The 18,093-nt window shown below is 39.6% G+C and overlaps 3 protein-coding genes and 1 long non-coding RNA gene across 8 annotated transcripts; 2 read left to right on the plus strand and 2 right to left on the minus strand.

The window, feature by feature from the left end:
• Positions 1 to 640: 640 nt before the first annotated feature.
• On the minus strand, positions 641 to 12,726 carry LOC116848667 (katanin p80 WD40 repeat-containing subunit B1). 2 transcript variants are annotated; one of them, XM_032824989.1, is made up of 15 exons: positions 12,320 to 12,726; positions 11,580 to 11,710; positions 11,098 to 11,442; positions 10,631 to 10,821; positions 10,373 to 10,523; positions 10,110 to 10,273; positions 9,714 to 9,835; positions 9,445 to 9,501; positions 8,662 to 9,199; positions 8,015 to 8,315; positions 7,609 to 7,788; positions 7,441 to 7,517; positions 7,298 to 7,372; positions 4,134 to 4,253; positions 641 to 3,845 (listed from the first exon to the last, which is right to left on the minus strand). In XM_032824989.1, exons 1-15 carry the CDS (start codon positions 12,351 to 12,353, stop codon positions 3,710 to 3,712), a joined length of 2,622 nt encoding a protein of 873 aa, XP_032680880.1. In that variant the 5' UTR covers positions 12,354 to 12,726; the 3' UTR covers positions 641 to 3,709. The 2 variants fall into 2 exon arrangements, with proteins under 2 accessions (XP_032680880.1, XP_032680881.1); XM_032824990.1 differs by lacking the exon at positions 9,445 to 9,501 and having other exon boundaries at positions 12,320 to 12,724.
• On the plus strand, positions 3,782 to 8,125 carry LOC116848680. Its single transcript, XR_004378996.1, has 6 exons — positions 3,782 to 3,933; positions 4,127 to 4,297; positions 4,392 to 4,687; positions 5,215 to 5,431; positions 5,739 to 7,824; positions 7,980 to 8,125. It is a non-coding gene; the product is annotated as an uncharacterized LOC116848680 (long non-coding RNA).
• A 754-nt stretch (positions 12,727 to 13,480) lies between the features above and the next one.
• LOC116848677 (UPF0598 protein CG30010) lies at positions 13,481 to 15,218 on the plus strand. Of its 2 annotated transcripts, none has more exons than XM_032825004.1 (5): positions 13,481 to 13,999; positions 14,124 to 14,360; positions 14,474 to 14,522; positions 14,587 to 14,807; positions 14,892 to 15,218. In XM_032825004.1, exons 2-5 carry the CDS (start codon positions 14,196 to 14,198, stop codon positions 15,135 to 15,137), a joined length of 681 nt encoding a protein of 226 aa, XP_032680895.1. In that variant the 5' UTR covers positions 13,481 to 13,999; positions 14,124 to 14,195; the 3' UTR covers positions 15,138 to 15,218. The 2 variants fall into 2 exon arrangements, with proteins under 2 accessions (XP_032680895.1, XP_032680894.1); XM_032825003.1 differs by having other exon boundaries at positions 13,487 to 14,024.
• Positions 15,148 to 17,658, minus strand: LOC116848673 (angio-associated migratory cell protein). Of its 3 annotated transcripts, none has more exons than XM_032824999.1 (8): positions 17,532 to 17,658; positions 17,030 to 17,228; positions 16,655 to 16,914; positions 16,423 to 16,567; positions 16,167 to 16,366; positions 15,889 to 16,080; positions 15,630 to 15,817; positions 15,148 to 15,408 (listed from the first exon to the last, which is right to left on the minus strand). In XM_032824999.1, exons 2-8 carry the CDS (start codon positions 17,226 to 17,228, stop codon positions 15,336 to 15,338), a joined length of 1,257 nt encoding a protein of 418 aa, XP_032680890.1. In that variant the 5' UTR covers positions 17,532 to 17,658; the 3' UTR covers positions 15,148 to 15,335. The 3 variants fall into 3 exon arrangements, with proteins under 3 accessions (XP_032680890.1, XP_032680889.1, XP_032680888.1); XM_032824998.1 differs by lacking the exon at positions 17,532 to 17,658 and adding an exon at positions 17,339 to 17,509; XM_032824997.1 differs by lacking the exon at positions 17,532 to 17,658 and adding an exon at positions 17,336 to 17,509.
• Positions 17,659 to 18,093: the final 435 nt, after the last annotated feature.

Raw genomic sequence — 18,093 nt, forward strand, 5'->3', positions numbered from 1 at the left:
CTCTCTCTCTCTCTCTCTCTCTCTCTCTCTCTCTCTCTCTCTCTCTCTCTCTCTCTTTCTTTCTTTCTCGTTATCTTACAAAAATACAGAGTTGGACGGAACCGACGAGTATCACTCGTTATTTTCTTCCCTCTATTCCCAAGATGATTGAAATGTTAAGCTCTATCGCGTTCTACTTTCTTCGCCACTCAGCGATAATGTTCGACGAATTATACATCGTGAGAATCTTGGTTTTTATTTTAAGAGGATGGAGGGTTCCAGGAAGCGTGTGTAAAATAATCCTCGACGAAGGGAACACTACAGGATTTGCAAAAATAATAAGAAAACTGATTCGTGAAAAAGTGGGAAAGAATTTTTGCCGAATTTTTTACGATTTTTGTTACTCCTTTGACACCTGTTTATTCCCTCTGGTTGACATTTTCTTCGTGATTTTGATATGTCTCTTGATATTTGGCTATTCTTTTCGTAACATTTTACTTGTCCTGTAATGGAATTAATCGAGAATTAAACTAATTCTGAAGTTCGTCAATATATTTGATATTTTGTTTCCTCTTTTTTTTGACGAATCATCTGTTTCTTCTAATGTGAAGATCCAAAATCAAGTATAAAGGTATGTGATGTAAAAAAAGAACACCTGAGATGGAAAATGAACGGGCGTTGTACGTTTTATTGCATAATACTTTGAGACAACGTGCTTAAAGATTGCGATATTCCTCGGACTTGTCTTCATTATTTCTCTCTTTATTTGTGCCACACTCTCTTTTCTCCGAGGACAAAAAACAGAAAAACAATGTCCATTTGCGGGATGGACGATCGGGGTGATCGCACAATCACATGAGTATTGCACTAAAACAATATCAGAAATTGTAGTCTCCCTCTCAATGTTACGCGCGTACATAGAAAGGAAGACCTAACGAGTCCAGGTGATCGCAGAAGACATTGTAAACTTATAACAATTTGAATGACGCATATCTCGAGGTAAAATCCATTAAGATCAAATCCGATTATGACGGCGGGAGTGTGGAGAAGATAAAAACCATGGGCGAAGAACACTTCAAGTCACATCTGTTTCGTATTGTTGTATTTCAATTGGCAATTTAAAGATTACATATAAAATTCATATCATGGTATTTTCCCGAAAAATTTGGATATATTAAATTATATTATCTCTTAAACAAGAATTTTTGCTGATAATCACCACTGATGCGACGATTTTAAAAGTGAAGAAATATAAATGTCTGTCTCATCTTCAGAACTATGATTCGAAATGTTCTCGCTAGATGACTTCCAAAATTCATTGATACTGGCTATTAATACTTTCGCCGCTTATCGGTAGCATCGAGGGTATCGCTGCAGCGGAAGAGATCTGGGTTGTAACTTTGAGCCATCTTTTTATTTCGCGTCTAATTGAGTCGCGACATGATCATCGAGATACGATTTTGCAAAGATAAAGCATGGAAATGTGAGAATATCGCCGCCGATGAGATAAAAGGCAGCGAGTTACGCCAGTTTTTATTCGGACGTGACTCCAATCGCGGCGAATTCTCACATCTCACTTTTGCGCTGCAAGGCGGTCGTTGCGTTGAGTAAGACTCGATATAAAATGGCAGCTAAAATAAACGTTACAAAATACAGGAGTAAAAATGTGCGAATTCTGTATAAAAAATATTACAACGCGGCGGCAAGTGCCGCTTCGAGTAGGATTTATTGCGCTAAAATCGTGGGATGTGGAGAAAAAAAGAAAAAAAAAAAAAGAAAGCAGTGATCTTGTGATTTTGCAACGCGGGGATTCAAACAGTTTCCAATTTAACGCTATTTAGCTCGAGTCTGACACAATCACGAACGTTGTTCACGGCGAAACACGAAGAACGAGTAAAGGAGAAGTGTCTCGCAAAATGGTGTATTGTCTTCGGAGTGTATCCCAACTCTTCCGCATTTCTCGCATTCTGATGTGCGATCGAGGAAACACTTGTTCGACTGTTCGCGTCAATACTTGGAGTATAAAAAGTCGTAATATTCTTAAAAGTACACACGCGCGGTTGCCCTTTATACATCGACATTCTCGACGACACTCGCACCTATCGAACGCGTTTCAAGTGGCTCCGTTGAACGTCGGATAAAATGTTCGTGATTAATGGGCGCTTTTGTAAAAAAATAATTTAAACATGTATATAAAAGGAATCGTCGTTCGTCGCGAAGCGTATCCGGCTTCTATTTTACGACACGCTCTCTCTCTCTCTCTCTCTCTCTCTCTTTCTTTCCGCTCTCCCCCTTTTGCCGTCCTTTTTAGGCGCGTACAAGTTTATTTTTACATAATATATATTATAGGCTCAACGGGTTAAATACTTACGGTCTATCTGCAGGGATCGAGTTACGCTTATGGTTAAGAGTACTTTATTGTAAATGGACGCAAAATGCTTCTCTTGCAAAAATACAATCTTCCTCCCTCCCACCCTCTCTCTCGTTCTCTCTTTCCCTTTCGCTCTATCTCTCTCTCTCTCTCTTTCGCTCTCGCAATTCATCTGTCTCTCATACGCTAAGAAATATATAATTACATATCTATATTCACGCATCGTTAGTTTCGTTTGTCAAGTTAAGCGTTGTTGCCTTCGCCGCCTCCGCGCGATCGAGGCTGACACGCACACACACACATACACCCAGATCGTCCCACGATTTCCGACGATCTTGGCAAGAAAGGCGCGAAAGAGCACCGGCCAACGAGTGTCCGTGCGAATATCGAGACGCCGACGGAACTCTCGAGTTGTGCTGTGCAATCATGTATCTTAACGGAGCGAAACCGGCAACAGCAATTAGCGATATATTCTCCACGAGACGTAATCCCCGAGTGAGCACTCTGAGATCGATATACTGACACACTGGAATCTGGCACTGAGCTTCGCCACACGAGATTTCCTGCTGTGTTGCCTCTTTTCCTCGTGATAAAGGGGGATTCTCGGATCTTGATACGTATATTAATATCTATAGCAAAAATACCTTCGACGAGGGTGAATTTGTTGATTTTGTACACGCCTGAAATAATTCCATCTAGTCGAGTTGCCTCTCAAAAACCTCGATACTATTTCTGACGTTACTTCAATTTATTGCTTTAAAAATATGCCAACAGGAATGTGTGTATCGGATTATAAAAAATAATTTAATTCAGCCGACTTGAAACCAAGTAGATCGAAAGAAGCCTCGAAGTACGCTCGAAAGCTCTAAAATTTCCAAAAAGTGTAAAAATCGTTTCGATGTCTCGGTACAGCATTAAGCGCAATTAGCAACATTTTCACTCTTCGCTTCATCTCTTGTTTATCCGCGAATCTCTCCCAAATTTCTTCTTGCTTTGTCCGTTTCTCACACTACGAACTCTCTTTTTTCTCTCTCTCTCTCTCCTTTTTTCCTTCTTCTTATCTTCATCCCCTCATTTTCTTTCAACGTTACTTGTTTGTTCCAGCGACGGAGAGTCGCGAGTATTCCGCAACTTCGTTCGCTCTCTCCGATAATCGGCGACGACGGAAGAGGAGAACAGCAGCAGGAACGCGCTTTCACGTTTTTTCGACGCATAGCTATGACCAGTCGCGACTTCGTCGCGCAATCTCGACAGGGGAGCTCGATCGTTCCGTCGTTCCCTATTCGTTCCTGGTGAGTGTTCGTTGACGATACCGGTGGTCTCGAATTCACGGGGACTTCACAGACGGCACGGCTCCGGTCACTCTAGACTCCTGATGAGGGCCGCCAGGTCGCGGAACGACGCGCCGAGTTTCCCGGGGGTCGTCGACTGCTTCTTCAGCAGGATCGCCCGTATTGCTATGAGCTTCTCGTAGCAAGAGAGGCACTTGTGATACCTGATAACGAACGAAGAAACCAGGCTTCGACAAAAGATCATGGCTGAAGTCGAGAACGCGGTTTCAAGCGGAACGCTCGAGTTTCCAGGTTCGACCGATGCAAGAAATTTCCAATCGACAGTAGACGATACACTAAATTTGTTACATCGATAATCAATTCACGATCCATCTGATCGTTGGTTAGCAACGTCAGCTTGTGCATATGAATATACACTTGGCAGATGATACAAGTGATGAATAATCTTACGAATATTTCTGATAATATAATCGTACTTCAACAGGACTCACCGTTCCTCCCGCGACACGTCGACGCCGATCGTGTGAAGAGGTGCTTCCACGTTGGATTTTATTACCGGGGCGAAATTACGAAGGATAAGTCTCAGCGCCGAGCAAGCTACCGTTATGTACCTGAAACAAAAATCCAGTTTCGCTAGGATAAATAACTTGCGAATGTGGGTGATTGCTTGTCTGTTGTTTTTTTTTTTTGATAAAAAAAAAAGAACAAAAAACTGCTCCTATTTATCTAAGAATGCCAGCGATTTTCAGGAGGAACAGGATGAGAACGCGACACCCATCGGGTTTCGTCCGGTCACGCCCCGGCCCGTTGTAAAACGGCCGTTATTAGGCCGTAACGACGCCAATAAATAACGAAAGGACACGAAAGGCTTGCCTGCGCGATTCACCATGCCTGTTTTCGGACGGGCGATAAAGGGTTCTCGTGCCCTTGTTCCCGTTGCAATCGGCGCGACGAATCGCGCGCGGTCTCATGAATGCACCGCGCGATCGGGATTTCACGTGGCTCGTGACAAACTGGGAAACACGATCGAGAGAAAACCAAAACGGTGCGTATAGAAATAATTACAACAATTATTATTAACAGTTATTTTCGAAGGTAACGTACAGAAAGAAAGAATATTTGAAAAGTAGTAAATATTTCTTTGATGAGTATAACATCATATAACATATTTGCTTGAATTCAATTGATTTTTTCATTTAAATAATAATATACAATCGCTTTCATGGAAAGCTAAGGTTTTCTTAAGATTTTAAGAAAATGTGTGTTTTCTTCAAAAATATTTTATACTAGTATGATTAAATATGTTACTGATAGTTTCATACGGAATATAAATATTTTTATTATTAGATTACTTAGATATTTTTCCTCTCAGTGCATGATAATTAAGATATATTTCCGAGAAACAAAATAAGGCATCGAATTTTTTAGTCATTTCTCTCCGGTGGTAAGTATATTAATTATTACATACACCTATTTTTAATTATTACTTAAATTACTACATACACACACACACACACACACACATATAATTATTTATTTAATAATTTAATGTTGCAAAACTGTTATTTTCAGAAATCATGAACATTTGCAAGAATGAAAATAGACGGTGGAGGAATAAAAAGCGAGAGAAGGGGTTGCGAAGAGCGATCGCGAAATTGGAAAACGATCGGGCGGGTTGAACCCTCCCTCATGACACGCGTCTGGACATTCACCGGCGATCTCTCTTTTTTTTCTCACGCGGCGACGGGTGCAAGACGAAAGCCCGTGACGGATCAGCCGTGAAAAAACGGTAAGCGCGAACTATATGCATACTGCCACTGCATAATGTTGCTCGAGATGTGTATATTTGCCTGTCAATTTCGCCGCGTAAAATCGAACGATCGCGAAATCGGGACACAATGAATACAACAGGCGTGCCGTAGAACACACGAATCGAGTCACGCAAGTACATAAATACACAACTGCCGCAATTTATCGTATCTCCTTCTGTTAAGAGGATCAGCTAATCAAGAGTCTTAAATTAAGTATTTCTTTTAAGAGGCAAGTTTTGAAACTGATGTCAAAATTGTGTATCTTTGTGTCTATTGTTGTGTTAGATAATTAGGAGGATTATGAAGAAGCGTCTGAAGACTGCACAAATTACAGAAAACAACGACAGGCCCCAACAAAAAGTTGCTTGACGGGATCCTCATTACGAGTGACTGCGGGCGACAGCTGCTTAGCGGCGGATAACTAATTTGTATTCATTTTTACGGTATTTAAGCATACACAAAGCGGCAAAGTGCGACTGCTACTAATCGATATATCACGATGTAATGTATGAAAAATAATCTAAGGAGTTGAGAACTGACTCTAAACGATTCTAATGATCTTAGTGATTAAAGATGAATAGGCAAAAACCCGAAATTCAGTAAGTGAGACACTATCGACGAATTTTCAGTCGAGGAAAGGCAAGTTTAACAAGTTGGTTAAAGATAAATTAACATGTGGTTAACTACAACTTCTTGCTTTAAACAATAGATCAGAATTTCCGTCGCTAATTCGTCTTTTTTTATTCAAACATTATGTACCGATTTTTATTATTTTTAATACAACTTCCCAATGATGGAAAGTAAGTGCTAATCAGAAGGAGCGACGGTAATTCACGTGAGGTAACACGTGGACGCGAAATGGCAGCCGAGGGTGAGTAATGGCAGTCCTCCGACGAGACGGAGGAAGGAAACAGTCGTTACTCGTCACGGCGTTCAAGCAACAGCTTGGAACTGAGGCCAGTCGGTTAATCACCCACTTTCAAACGGATATAAAAGACAAGTTCCCTTCCCCTCGGATTTATAGCTATACACCGAGGAAACGGTGCACATCTGACGAGGAACCGTTCAAATTTGCACGGTGTGCGAAATACGTATGTCAATGGAACATGAACCTTTAGATTTTTAGTTCTACATTTCTCATGCAATCTTCCAATCGTTTAAATGTAGAATTTACAGGTACTTTTCTAAACATTCGGCGCTTTATACAGCTGTCAAGTTTTAATCCTTCATAATGTTGACATTTCCAGACATTAAAATCTCGAAATTCTCTTTTTCCCCCCTCCTCTTTTGAAGATTTAACGCATCGTCGCGTCATCGTACATGTCATTCTCGACAGATTTACATTCGCCAGCATTGACGGTCGTTTGACAGTGAAGATGATACTCGGCCGCCCATTTGTCCATCCTACACCATAGACGTTGGCATATGCAAACGCGCGGCACTTGAGATTTCAATTGAAATCGCGCGAACAATACTACTCGTCCGCGGACAGAAAGTTGTCCTCGCTTCTTGTTGCACATTTGCATCTGCCGCTATCTCCCATTGTCTCGGCTAATTTCGCGGACCACCCCACGCTCGCCTCGGATTTCCCTCCCCTAGTAAATTAGCCATTCCCATACTGCAACCCTAGATCCCACGTGCCTCGGGCGAACGAATGTTTCGAAAACGTGGCACCCTTTCAAGAGAAGAGTTCCTCCATTTTCCGATACAATACCGTGTCGACGGTAACGAGTAGTGACTATTGAGAATAGCGATTATTTCGAAGAGGGATGCGTTTTTTAGTATATAAAATGATGAACTAGAGCGCAAGTGATTGCAAAGAGCGATTATGATTCAATACTCACATTTCGTATTTACTTTGAAGGAGATCGCTGACAGGGCCAAGCAACGAATTGCACATATCCAAGTTCCACATTGTTCTGCGGGCAAAGATACAATATTAGATAAATAGCAATTGTTTTTTGACGAGATTGGGAAAGATACGTACGGTTTTAACGTGAGGATACCCAGAAGATCCACGATGACGGCCAGATCGTTCATCGCCACCGCAGAATCCACCGCGGCCTGAAATCAATAACCCGTTTTGCCCTGTCACCGACTGTATCGACCGCACATATCATATTGCTCCAAGTGGAGAACTGATACAAATGATTACCTTGAGATCTTTGTTGTGCCAGAGGGAGTATATGATCTGTAACGAGCGATGCCGGCTTTTAACCACCGCCATCATCGACTCGTGGCTGCGCATCATACTGTTCAATACCTCGGCCTCCGACATTTCCGTCAGCACGCCCATCTGCGGGTATCCCAACGCCGTGGAACCGGTGTAACTGTGCTGTGAAAGACAGACGTTGTCTATCTGAGAATTCAGGTCCGAGCAGAGTTGAATTTTTGTGCAAGTAAAATAGAAGGCAAGAGTTTTGTCGTAACTGCAATAAGGAAATTTTATCTCGACTTTCCCGCAGTTACGTCGAATGTATGATTGAAAGAGTCGATAGAACCTATGAACATCTTCTTGTATTGCAGATTATAATTCGATTGTATCAAGTCGAGGAACTCACCGGTAAAAAATTTTCAACGTCTAGTCCGTAGGGCTTGTCGGCGCTCATCGGCACGAGCTCTTCTTTCTCCGTGTCCTCCACGCTGTTTCTTATTTGCGAGACGCGCACATCGAGCTTAGGATTCGGCGGGATTTGCGCCTTGTTCAGCTTTCTCGTGGATGACGACGCGGTGGTGGGAGGATTGCGTGCTGACAGCGCGGTTGAGGTAGTGAAGTTTCTATTGAGCGACGTAGACCTAGACTGCGCAGTGTTCGGCCTGTTCAACGCCGGGTCAGATGGACTATGCCTTATGCTATTAATTCTGAAAAAGACACGCGTTTCGCAGCATATTTGTCTTAAGATATTTCATAATAATTTATAGTACAGATTTATAGTACATATGGAATATATAAAATATACATATGAAATACGTATAGAATAATACAGTATTATAACCAACAAAATAGTACATTATTAATGATGCTGTAATAATATATTATTGTTATTAGTAATACTATTCTATATATATTTCACACAATATATATTTAATCTATATTTCAATATACTCCACATATTACATCTTGTCCAAGTATAGAATATATCCCATATATTTAGTCAGAATTTCCATCGTTTCAATATTAACATTATCGTACACCAGAGGAACTCACTGTACAGGATAATCGCTCTCGTATCCCTGCTCGCCGTCCCTGCACTGTCTCTTCAGGTAATGTTTCGGAGAATCCGGACTAGGTACTCTGTTCTTCAGTTTACCGTCGTCCATCACGGGAATGACGGCGGCCATAGGCGCGACCCGCGGCGTCAAGGTCGAGTTGGACCTCTGCGGGCCCAAGGGCTGCGGTGGCAACGGCAACGTGTCGTTCGCCATCGTTTTTCTGCCGGGAAATGGAGTGATATTCTGTCTCAACGGCGGTATGGAGGCTAAGTTCTTGGACGTCCTGTTTAGGCCGTTGTTCGCCTGCAAATTCGCCCTGATCTGGCTCGTCGAGGTGATCGAGTTCCGGTGAACCGGAGGCGAGGATTTGATCGGCTGAATGCGCACCGACACGGGTTTCGCCAATGACAACGTGGGTGCCGGCGGGGGCGGGGAAGAGGGTGATTGCATCGGCGGCATAGGCTCGCGCTCAATCGTGCTCAGATTCGACATTGAGGTAGAGAGAGTTTGCAGTATCTGCGGCTGGGCCGGATCTAAAAAAGCAAATCGACAACATATGATATCTGTTCCGTAACGACGAAACGCATTTGGTTTCGTTCGTGAAACACATTAGATTTTAATTTCACGATATTGTGAGAGAGGGAGCACACATTTATACAACAGAGTTTATCCACGTCCATTATTTGGCTTGTGCATCACAGATCGCTCAAATTCCAAGCTATCTGGAGGAAGGACGGGAGGATTCACTGCTGGGTGAACATTATCACACAAAACTCACCTATGTCGCGAGGCTCCTCGTAAGCCTCGGGTGGTTCAGGGGGTGGAGTGCGAGACACTGAAACATATCACATGCGTGGCATGCTCATTCACAAAACTATACAACACTCACGCATTCACGGTTTAGACATGTGTGTTCGACAGAGTTTGTCACCGGGTGATCGAGTGTGATCGCGGAAGATGGATTAGACGTTAGGACAAAAGCGGACTTTCCTCTTGGTCGCAGAGACAACGAAAACAATTTGCGACATTAAGACGGATGTTACTTACACGCCCTACTCGGCTGGAAAATGTCTCTGTACTCGGTCACGTTGGGTATGTCCGCGTAAGTGACTTCATCTTCTGGATCTGTGCCGGATTTGTCCGCCTCTTCTATCGTTCGTACGTCCAACCTGCAAGTGCATCAACAGTTTTATGATTCGCCAAATTTGGCTCGTTTTAATTAAGCCTCCTGTTAGTCACATTATATTACGACGTGAAATATAAAAATTGTGAGAACTATTTCTTCTTATACATCAAAATCAATTACAAATTAGTTGTTTTACATGCCACTATTCGACAATATATTGATCGAACATACTGAAGGCTTTTGTTTCAGTTTAATAATTACTAAACGGTTGTCAAGCAGGAGCCTTAAGATGACTCTTATAACAAAGAAAACCTCACGTGTGTTTCTTTAATGTGAGCGGTCGTTCCCTAGAGAAGCTTTTCCTAAGAGAATTTCCATGACTAAATGGCGAACCCACGGTAGACACTCCACCTAGTGGCGCAATCTTCTTCAAGTCGCACACGTACAAGATGACATTCGCAGTGTGGAAACTCGCACCGATCTGGAACAATTGTATATATTGTATTGCATTTTAAAAGGCAATCAAAAATTATCTCTCGTATGACTCTCGCGAGACTTTGAGAGATGCAACTCGCCTTACCAATTGATTTTGAGCCACGGCTATATCCTGAACCTTTCCCCAGCCTGTAGGTATAGTATCTAAAGTTCTTCCAGGTTCCCAGCCGTAAACTTTTAAAACGTCGTGACTACCAGCAAACAGACATTCTCCGCCTTGACTAAAATACAGGCACCTAAAATGGTGAAGTGGAAAATTAGCACGATGATCAAGTGATATAATGATCATGAGATATAATCATTATATTATAATAATTATTATGATCTCAAAGTTACTACTCACCGGATGGCAGAGGAATGACTTTGTTCTGTAGAAGATACAAGTTGAAATGATTCTAGGTCCCAGAAGTGGACCGTTCTGTCCATACTACCACTGGCTAATAGGAATTCATGTGGATGAAACTCAACGGTAGTCGCTGACCCTCTGTGTTCTGAAAATTCCCTTAGTTGTCTACCGGCCTTTAGGTCCCACAGCTAATTTAAAAGTAACACAAACATCAATGTCTTTTCTCTCTCTCTCTTTTATGTATAAATGAAAAAGCATACCAAGGAAGAAATCAAAAGGTAATGTACAAGATAATAGATATTTAATGTCAGTTAATGAAATATAAAGAATAATGGAAAGAATGTTTTCCTTCTTTAAAACAGGGATTAAAACCGATTATATGAGACTTATGTTGAATCGCCAATCGAATCACTTTAGTGTTCAGTCTCTGTTTTAAAGATGATTTAGAGAGGTATCTGATTTACCTTGACCATTCCTTCCTCCCCAGCACTGGCGATCCACTGTCCATCAGGACTGAACTTTAGACTGTTGACGGTCCTGTTGTGACCCTTATAAGTAAAAATGCAACCTTTCCGTCGAATATCCCACAACTTGATTGCAGTGTCCAAACTACCAGATGCCAATAACTCTCCATAAGGATGAAAGTCCATGCAACGTATTCCAGACTTGTGCCCTGTCAGAGTGCGTGCCAATTTGGCATGTTCTAAATCCCAAATTTTCAGCGCACCTGTCTGTGAACCAGCGCATACCAAATCCTCAGTTTGGCCAAAACGTACACATTCTATTGGGGTGGTATGGCCACTTAAGCTCTAGAAGAAAATGAATAATTTTAATTCTGATATTGTCATACGACAATGCTCACACGTTTATGTTAATATTGAAATTGCAATCATTTAGTTGTTCCAACAAATTTATAAAGAAACAAGATCATTATGTGACTAATTACCATAATACAATTCTGCTTCCCAACAGCCCATAAGTTCACTTTTTTATCATCACCACCAGTTACCAAGACACGTCCAGACTTGTGACCTAATGCCAAACAATTGACGTTTGGTGAATGGGCGACAAATTCCTCTGAAAAACAAAAACCAATGATTAATAAAATAAATTATAAACATAATTCCCAAACAGAAAAACTTAATTGGAACAACTTGTGTACAGTGACTGTTTATCAGTAAGAACTTAAGGAAAGGCGCAGTTCTACACAACACGATATAAATTATACAGTTATAACAGGGTTATACAGTTATTATAAGGTTATAAACAAACCTATACAATTTTCTTTAGCATGATACTTTTAAAAAGTAGATTCCACATATATTTATTGAATAGAATTTTATTTATAGAAAATAAATGTCTATTGTTTTTGTATAGAACTGAAAATCAGATAATTCTTAGTCTAAGAGCTGAACGTTATATAGATTCGACAACTCGCATCTTCGCATATAACACGATTTACCATCCTTGCCGCAGGCAAAATAAGTGATATCACTACGAGAAACATCACTATAATTGGAAAAAACCGCGAGATAGCGGTCGAGTGGTCGTCGTAAACAGACTCTGTTTATCCTAAGCGTAAGACGAAGAGAAAAGGAATCGAGAAGTCGTATTTTCGCGCAACGGGGAGCAGAGCGCGCGAAAATAAGGACTCTTTCATCGCCCTGAAAGTGAGCAAAATCTTACGGAGCTTCCAAGATCTTTTCGCGGAAGAGGCCATGTTCCTGCGTGCACGGACTTATTTGGCAGCGGCGACGACAGGTCGGGATCTCTTCGTTCGGCACACGTATGATTTCGTTTTGTTGCCGCCGCACGAACATAACATGTTTGCCACCAGCCGCGGCCGTCTCCTTCACCTCTGTCCTTCTCGTTCTCTTGACAGAATTATCTCCCGCTGTCGCGATTTAGGCACCGCGACGCGTGACGTCGCGTCGCGTCGCCTTGCCGTCCCCTAATGAACGTGGAAAAAGAAAAGGGCCAAGACAATCTTTCTTTCTCTCTCTCTTTTTCTCTCTCCCTCTCTCTTTTAATATTCAGTTTTAGGGTGCTATTTCACGTGTCGTACGACGAGCTTTTCGGATACGTTTATTGGTTGGCGAATAGAGTATTTCTAGGTTCTCTATTCGTCAAACAATGAACGTATCCAAAAAGCTTGCGTACGACACGTGAAATATTAGCCTTAGACTTGGAACACAATACGCCGTATGTCGCTGTCGAACGTCGGAACGCAGTCAATGGGCCAATCAGAGGATTTGTTTTTCGAAACGAATTCTCCTGATCGGACCATTGATTGTGTTCCGCATCCGACGTATTGTAGAACAGGCCTAAAGGCTGGTTTATGATAGACGTAATCCGTTAACTTAGTATGCCGGAACCGTAAAAAATTGACCAATCATAGTCGAATTATAGAAGAATAATCGATGTGATTGGTCAATTTTTACAGTTCCGACATAAGTTAACGGATTACGGCCATCATAAGCCAGCCTTTAAGTTTGCTATAATTTAGGTTAATGCTGCAATTTTAAGCAGAATCGTAAGTCTCGTAACTTGTTCTCGTAAAATTCGTCAGAACTTATGAGTAGATTTACAAGTCTATGCAATATCATATGTCGTACAAACACTTTTAAATATCGTAAATTACATGAAATCGTAGATATTTATGAGTAATTGTACGACATATGATATTGCATAGACTTGTAAGTCTACTCATAAGTTCTGACGAATTTTACGAGAACAACAGAAATATTTGAATGGCCTATAAGGAGCTAAGCACAGATGCTTAGTACCATTAGATATTAATATTACTTTAATAATATTAATATGATAGTGAGAGGATAATATGTCCAGCATGTCAAACGCACGTATCGAAATTTTCTCGATTATCGTACGCGGCAAATCAACAACTTCTAACTTAGGCCGATCATAGTTTCGGCCTAACCGCCGTCACGACAAGACGTGTTTGAACACGTTCGGACCATGTGATTTTTTGGAACGTGTCTTGGAATTTTCCAAGACTTTACTCTTAATATAGATCACTATCGGAAAAATGGCGTTGGAGCATAACTCTTAGAAAGGCCTGGAGCCAGATTTTGAAGTTGAAGTTGAACACTTAGGCCGATCCTTGAGTTCTAAACTTTATATATATATATATTTATATTCCCAAAACCCCCATTAAATCGATGACTCAAATAAATTCATTTTATATGTTGCAAAAAAGCTTTCTATAATTTCGGTTTACGAGAACAAGTTACGAGACTTACGATTCTGCTTAGAATTGCAGCATAAGTTGTGTACCGTATATATTGGACTTGTGTTGTCCTGCACCGAGACGCACTTTTAATCAGAGTTGCATAGTCCATTCTATAGGTCTGTGCTGTAGTCAGTTCAATTTGTAAGCAATAATTTATAGAATTTGCTTGTAAATAATAGATAAAGTATCAAAAATTAACAATTTATAACGCATAATCTTTCTTTTCTCACATATAAATAGAAAAACAACAAGAATCGTACTATCGCAAGTTATAATACATATCTTGGTTATTTTATATTCATATTTGTCGGAATGACATTGAGACTTTGTACTTATGCTCGTTTCGCAGTTGCGAGGCAAAGTTACAAAACTCCTTTGTTGAGGATTTTCGAGAGAAACTATGTGACATACGTTCAAGGGCAATCTCCTCAACCCCGTATACGAGAATATTTTTACTACATTGATCACCAAGGCATGGTATTTTTAATTTAAATATCTATTTAATAACGCTGAATTATAATTATTCTTGTTATTAGTATATTTTATAAATAATCCCATATCTTCCTTTCCATTTATATATTTGTTTGCAGTTATTTCTGGATGATGTTCGCATAAGAAACTTTACTTCATGTTTTAAAGGTAAACAATATTGTTTATATTATTAAAAGATGCTTTGTTATATATTAACCACAAATTTTAACAGACAAGAAGTTCTTGGCATTCTTCTTCAAGCACCTGAAGGAAAATAACACTGGTCGTTATATGAGTGACTTCCCATTCCTCTCAATCTGTGGTGTGGAAAGAAACTTTATAAGATGCGACGACCTACCATTGGTTTTCACAAAGGTATTTCAGGTGCAGAACATAGAAACTGGTATTCAGGAAGACTGGTTCAGTTACGCGCATGCAGATGATCTGTTGATGGTAATCGTACAGATAGAGTTATAATATACAAATTACAAAAAGTAACAAGTTTCATTGAATTTGTAATTGTTAAAATTTTTTTAGGTACGCTTTGAACCACAGAAATTGTTCATGAATATTAACACAGGGAGAGTGTATCATCCTGCACCAGAAAAAGTAGGAGGCATTGGACTCGTAAGATCTCAGCTGGCTATCGAATTTAGTGCCTCCTTCGATTTCGAGAATGATGAGACAAATGCGCCAACACACTTTACATGGAGAAATAAACGATACAAGCTTGACACGATATGGTACAAAGATAAATGGATGCGTAGAGTTAGACAAAAATAAATTTCAAAAATTAGATGAAAATAATGATTTTATTTTTAAATAATACACTAAAACGAATAATGTATATAGTACAAAAAGGGATATTATTTAAAAAAAAACGCGAACATACAAGATGGCGGCAAAATCTTATCATGAATATTCTTTGCCAAATGACAATTTTGCCACTCTGTATTAATATTTTCTATGTTTCGCGTTTCGTCAAGATATGGATGAAATATCAAAAACTATAGCTGTGGCATCTTCGCTGACTGTCAGTAATCTTTTTTCGTTCCTGAAAAACAAATTAATTTATTTTCTACTTATTGTCAAATAGATTGAATATGGACATTTTCTAAATTTGATATTTGTATAGTTGTAATAATATATATTTTTATATATAACATTATATATGTATATAATTATCTCAAATCTTGTAAATATTAATAAAATATATAGTTATTACAATTTATTTTACATATGGTGTGTATATAATTACAAAAAGAAATAACGTACTTTGATATATATAAATCCAGTATTGCACCTTTATGTCCCTTGTAAAACCTAAGGCATTCGCCAGTTTTTGCATCGACACATCTCGTTACACCATCTGCTCCACCCAGAAACAATATCGATGTGTTTCCTTTCCACAGTACTTTGGTTATAGCACGTTTCGTGTAAATATTTATGTTGTGCCTAAGAATCTGGAAAAAATCCAATCTTGATATATCCCTTCTATTAAAGAAAGCTTAACTGCAGATAGAAAAAGTAATACCTGTTTAGAAATATCCCATATAAAGAGTTCACCATTAACTGTTCCAGAGGCAGCACAGGGAAGTGTAGGATCCTTACAGAAAGCTATTGTTTCTGCCCAATTTTTTGTATTGGATTCACTTTCTTCCTCTTCTGTACAATCATTTTGTTCTGTAGACGTTCCAGAACTAAGATCTTGAAGTATTGAAATTATCTGAAAAATTGATTAACATTAAAATTGTTTCTAATTATAGATAAACGATCTGCACAAGCATCCAAGATCATTGTTGATTTCTTTACTTTGCCATTGTGCGCTGTACTCAGTATAGTCTTGCCGTCTGTCGACACCGAAATAAGCAATTTATTATTTACATCACAATCGATGCTGGTGATGAGACTAGTATGACCTTGACTAATAGGTATGGTGGCTGTCACAGTGCTGTCTTTTAAGTTTATCATACGAATTGTACCATCTCTATATCCTACCACAATAGACTTTCCTGCAATATATGAATTTAAATCTGGTGTTCTTAACTGATAATATTCTGGTACGTACCATCTGGGCAAATAGTTCCACATTCCGCGACACTACCATATCCTGGAAAAATTTTGCATTTTCCCTTTGGTAGGCTCCACATATAAATCTCTCCACTTTCACAGCTTGCTAATAAAATATTGGCTGAATGATGCCATTTTATCCACTGGATAGCAAGAACGATTATTAAGCACAATTAGCATTATTGATTTGAACAGGAATGCATGCTTTCTTGATAAGTAAAAATACTCACAAATAAATCACCTATGTTGTTCTGCCAGTAACAAGTCTTAGAGCTCAATTCCCACAGTTGTATAAGGCCTTTCATGTCTGCAGTGGCTAAGTAGGTTTCATCGTGACTGAACTCTGCGAATATAACACTGTCTATATGGCCATCACATTTCATTACAATGTTCCCAGTAGTAGTTTCCCAGAGGTACGCTACATCTTCTCCACTGCCTGTTATCGCTAGCTCACCATTTTGACTCAAACAAGCGCAATATATTGGATTTGCTGAAGGAAAATCATTCTTGCAATAATTATGTAAGTTTATTATTAATGCATGCTAATGAATTCCATTTAGATCAGTAATTTCATTTAGTTTTATAGATTAGTAATTGTTTCTTACAACGTGCATGACCCTTGAAGACACACACAGCATTTTCTATAGATTCTTGCTGCATTGTTCCCATAGAGGTTACAGAGGTTATTGGATCTATCAAATCCATTGAGTCCTCTGAATCATCATCTGTCTCCATAGACAAATCGATGATTTCATCTATTTCTCCCTCTGAGAGGAAATCAGAAATTTCTTCTTCACCATCCATCTTAAATAAATATAATATTAAAGACAAAATTCTTATGGAATAGTATCATGTTTTAAACAATATCACCAATCTAAAATAATATTAGAGACAAAATTCTTATGGAATACCACCATGTGTTAAATAATATCACTGATCTAAAGTAATATTAAATTTAAAATTCTTATGGAATAGCACCACGTGTTAAACAATATCACCAATCTAAAGTAATATTAAAGACAAAATTCTTATAAAATAGCAGATATTGTTTAACACGCGTGATGCTATTCTATATGAATTTTGAACGAATAATATTAAAGGTCATACTTGTATGTAACGTTATAATGATTTTCTTAAAACCAGCACCGCAGGAAGAAACGTGCTTCCTTGGGGACCAACTGTAGAGTGTTCGACGGGTGTATATCAGTTGGATACGGGGCAATTGGACACAGTCCAATCACAAGTCGCTGTTCCAAGGGACCCTACAAATGTCTCTAATCATACGGTGCTGTGATTGGCTGTGTCCAAATGCACCGTGTCCAAGTGCACCGCTCCCGTGTTCGACGAGCCTCCTTTCGCGTACAAATATGTCGAAAATATTTTATAAATGTTCCAGAAAATAAAGGCCGTAGTACACAGAAAAACTTAAGCAGTAAGGGCCCTTATACATGAAATGATATATTTAGCCGCCATATTGATGCTTGATGCTCAATATTCGATGCTCATTGGTCCATACAGTCTTATGCTACGCACATGCAGTTATGTAATTTCATGTGTGAGGGCCTTAAGACGTAAGTAGTAAGCAAATTGACCAATCACAGTCATTGATTCTTGGACCGTAAGAAAAATCAGCGACTGTGATTGGTTAGTGAGTTATAATCGCTCCAAG

This window comes from Odontomachus brunneus, unplaced genomic scaffold (genome assembly GCF_010583005.1).
Source record: "Odontomachus brunneus isolate Ranch 3 - 2012 unplaced genomic scaffold, Obru_v1 Obru_scaffold_097, whole genome shotgun sequence".
Classification (NCBI taxonomy): domain Eukaryota; kingdom Metazoa; phylum Arthropoda; class Insecta; order Hymenoptera; family Formicidae; genus Odontomachus; species Odontomachus brunneus.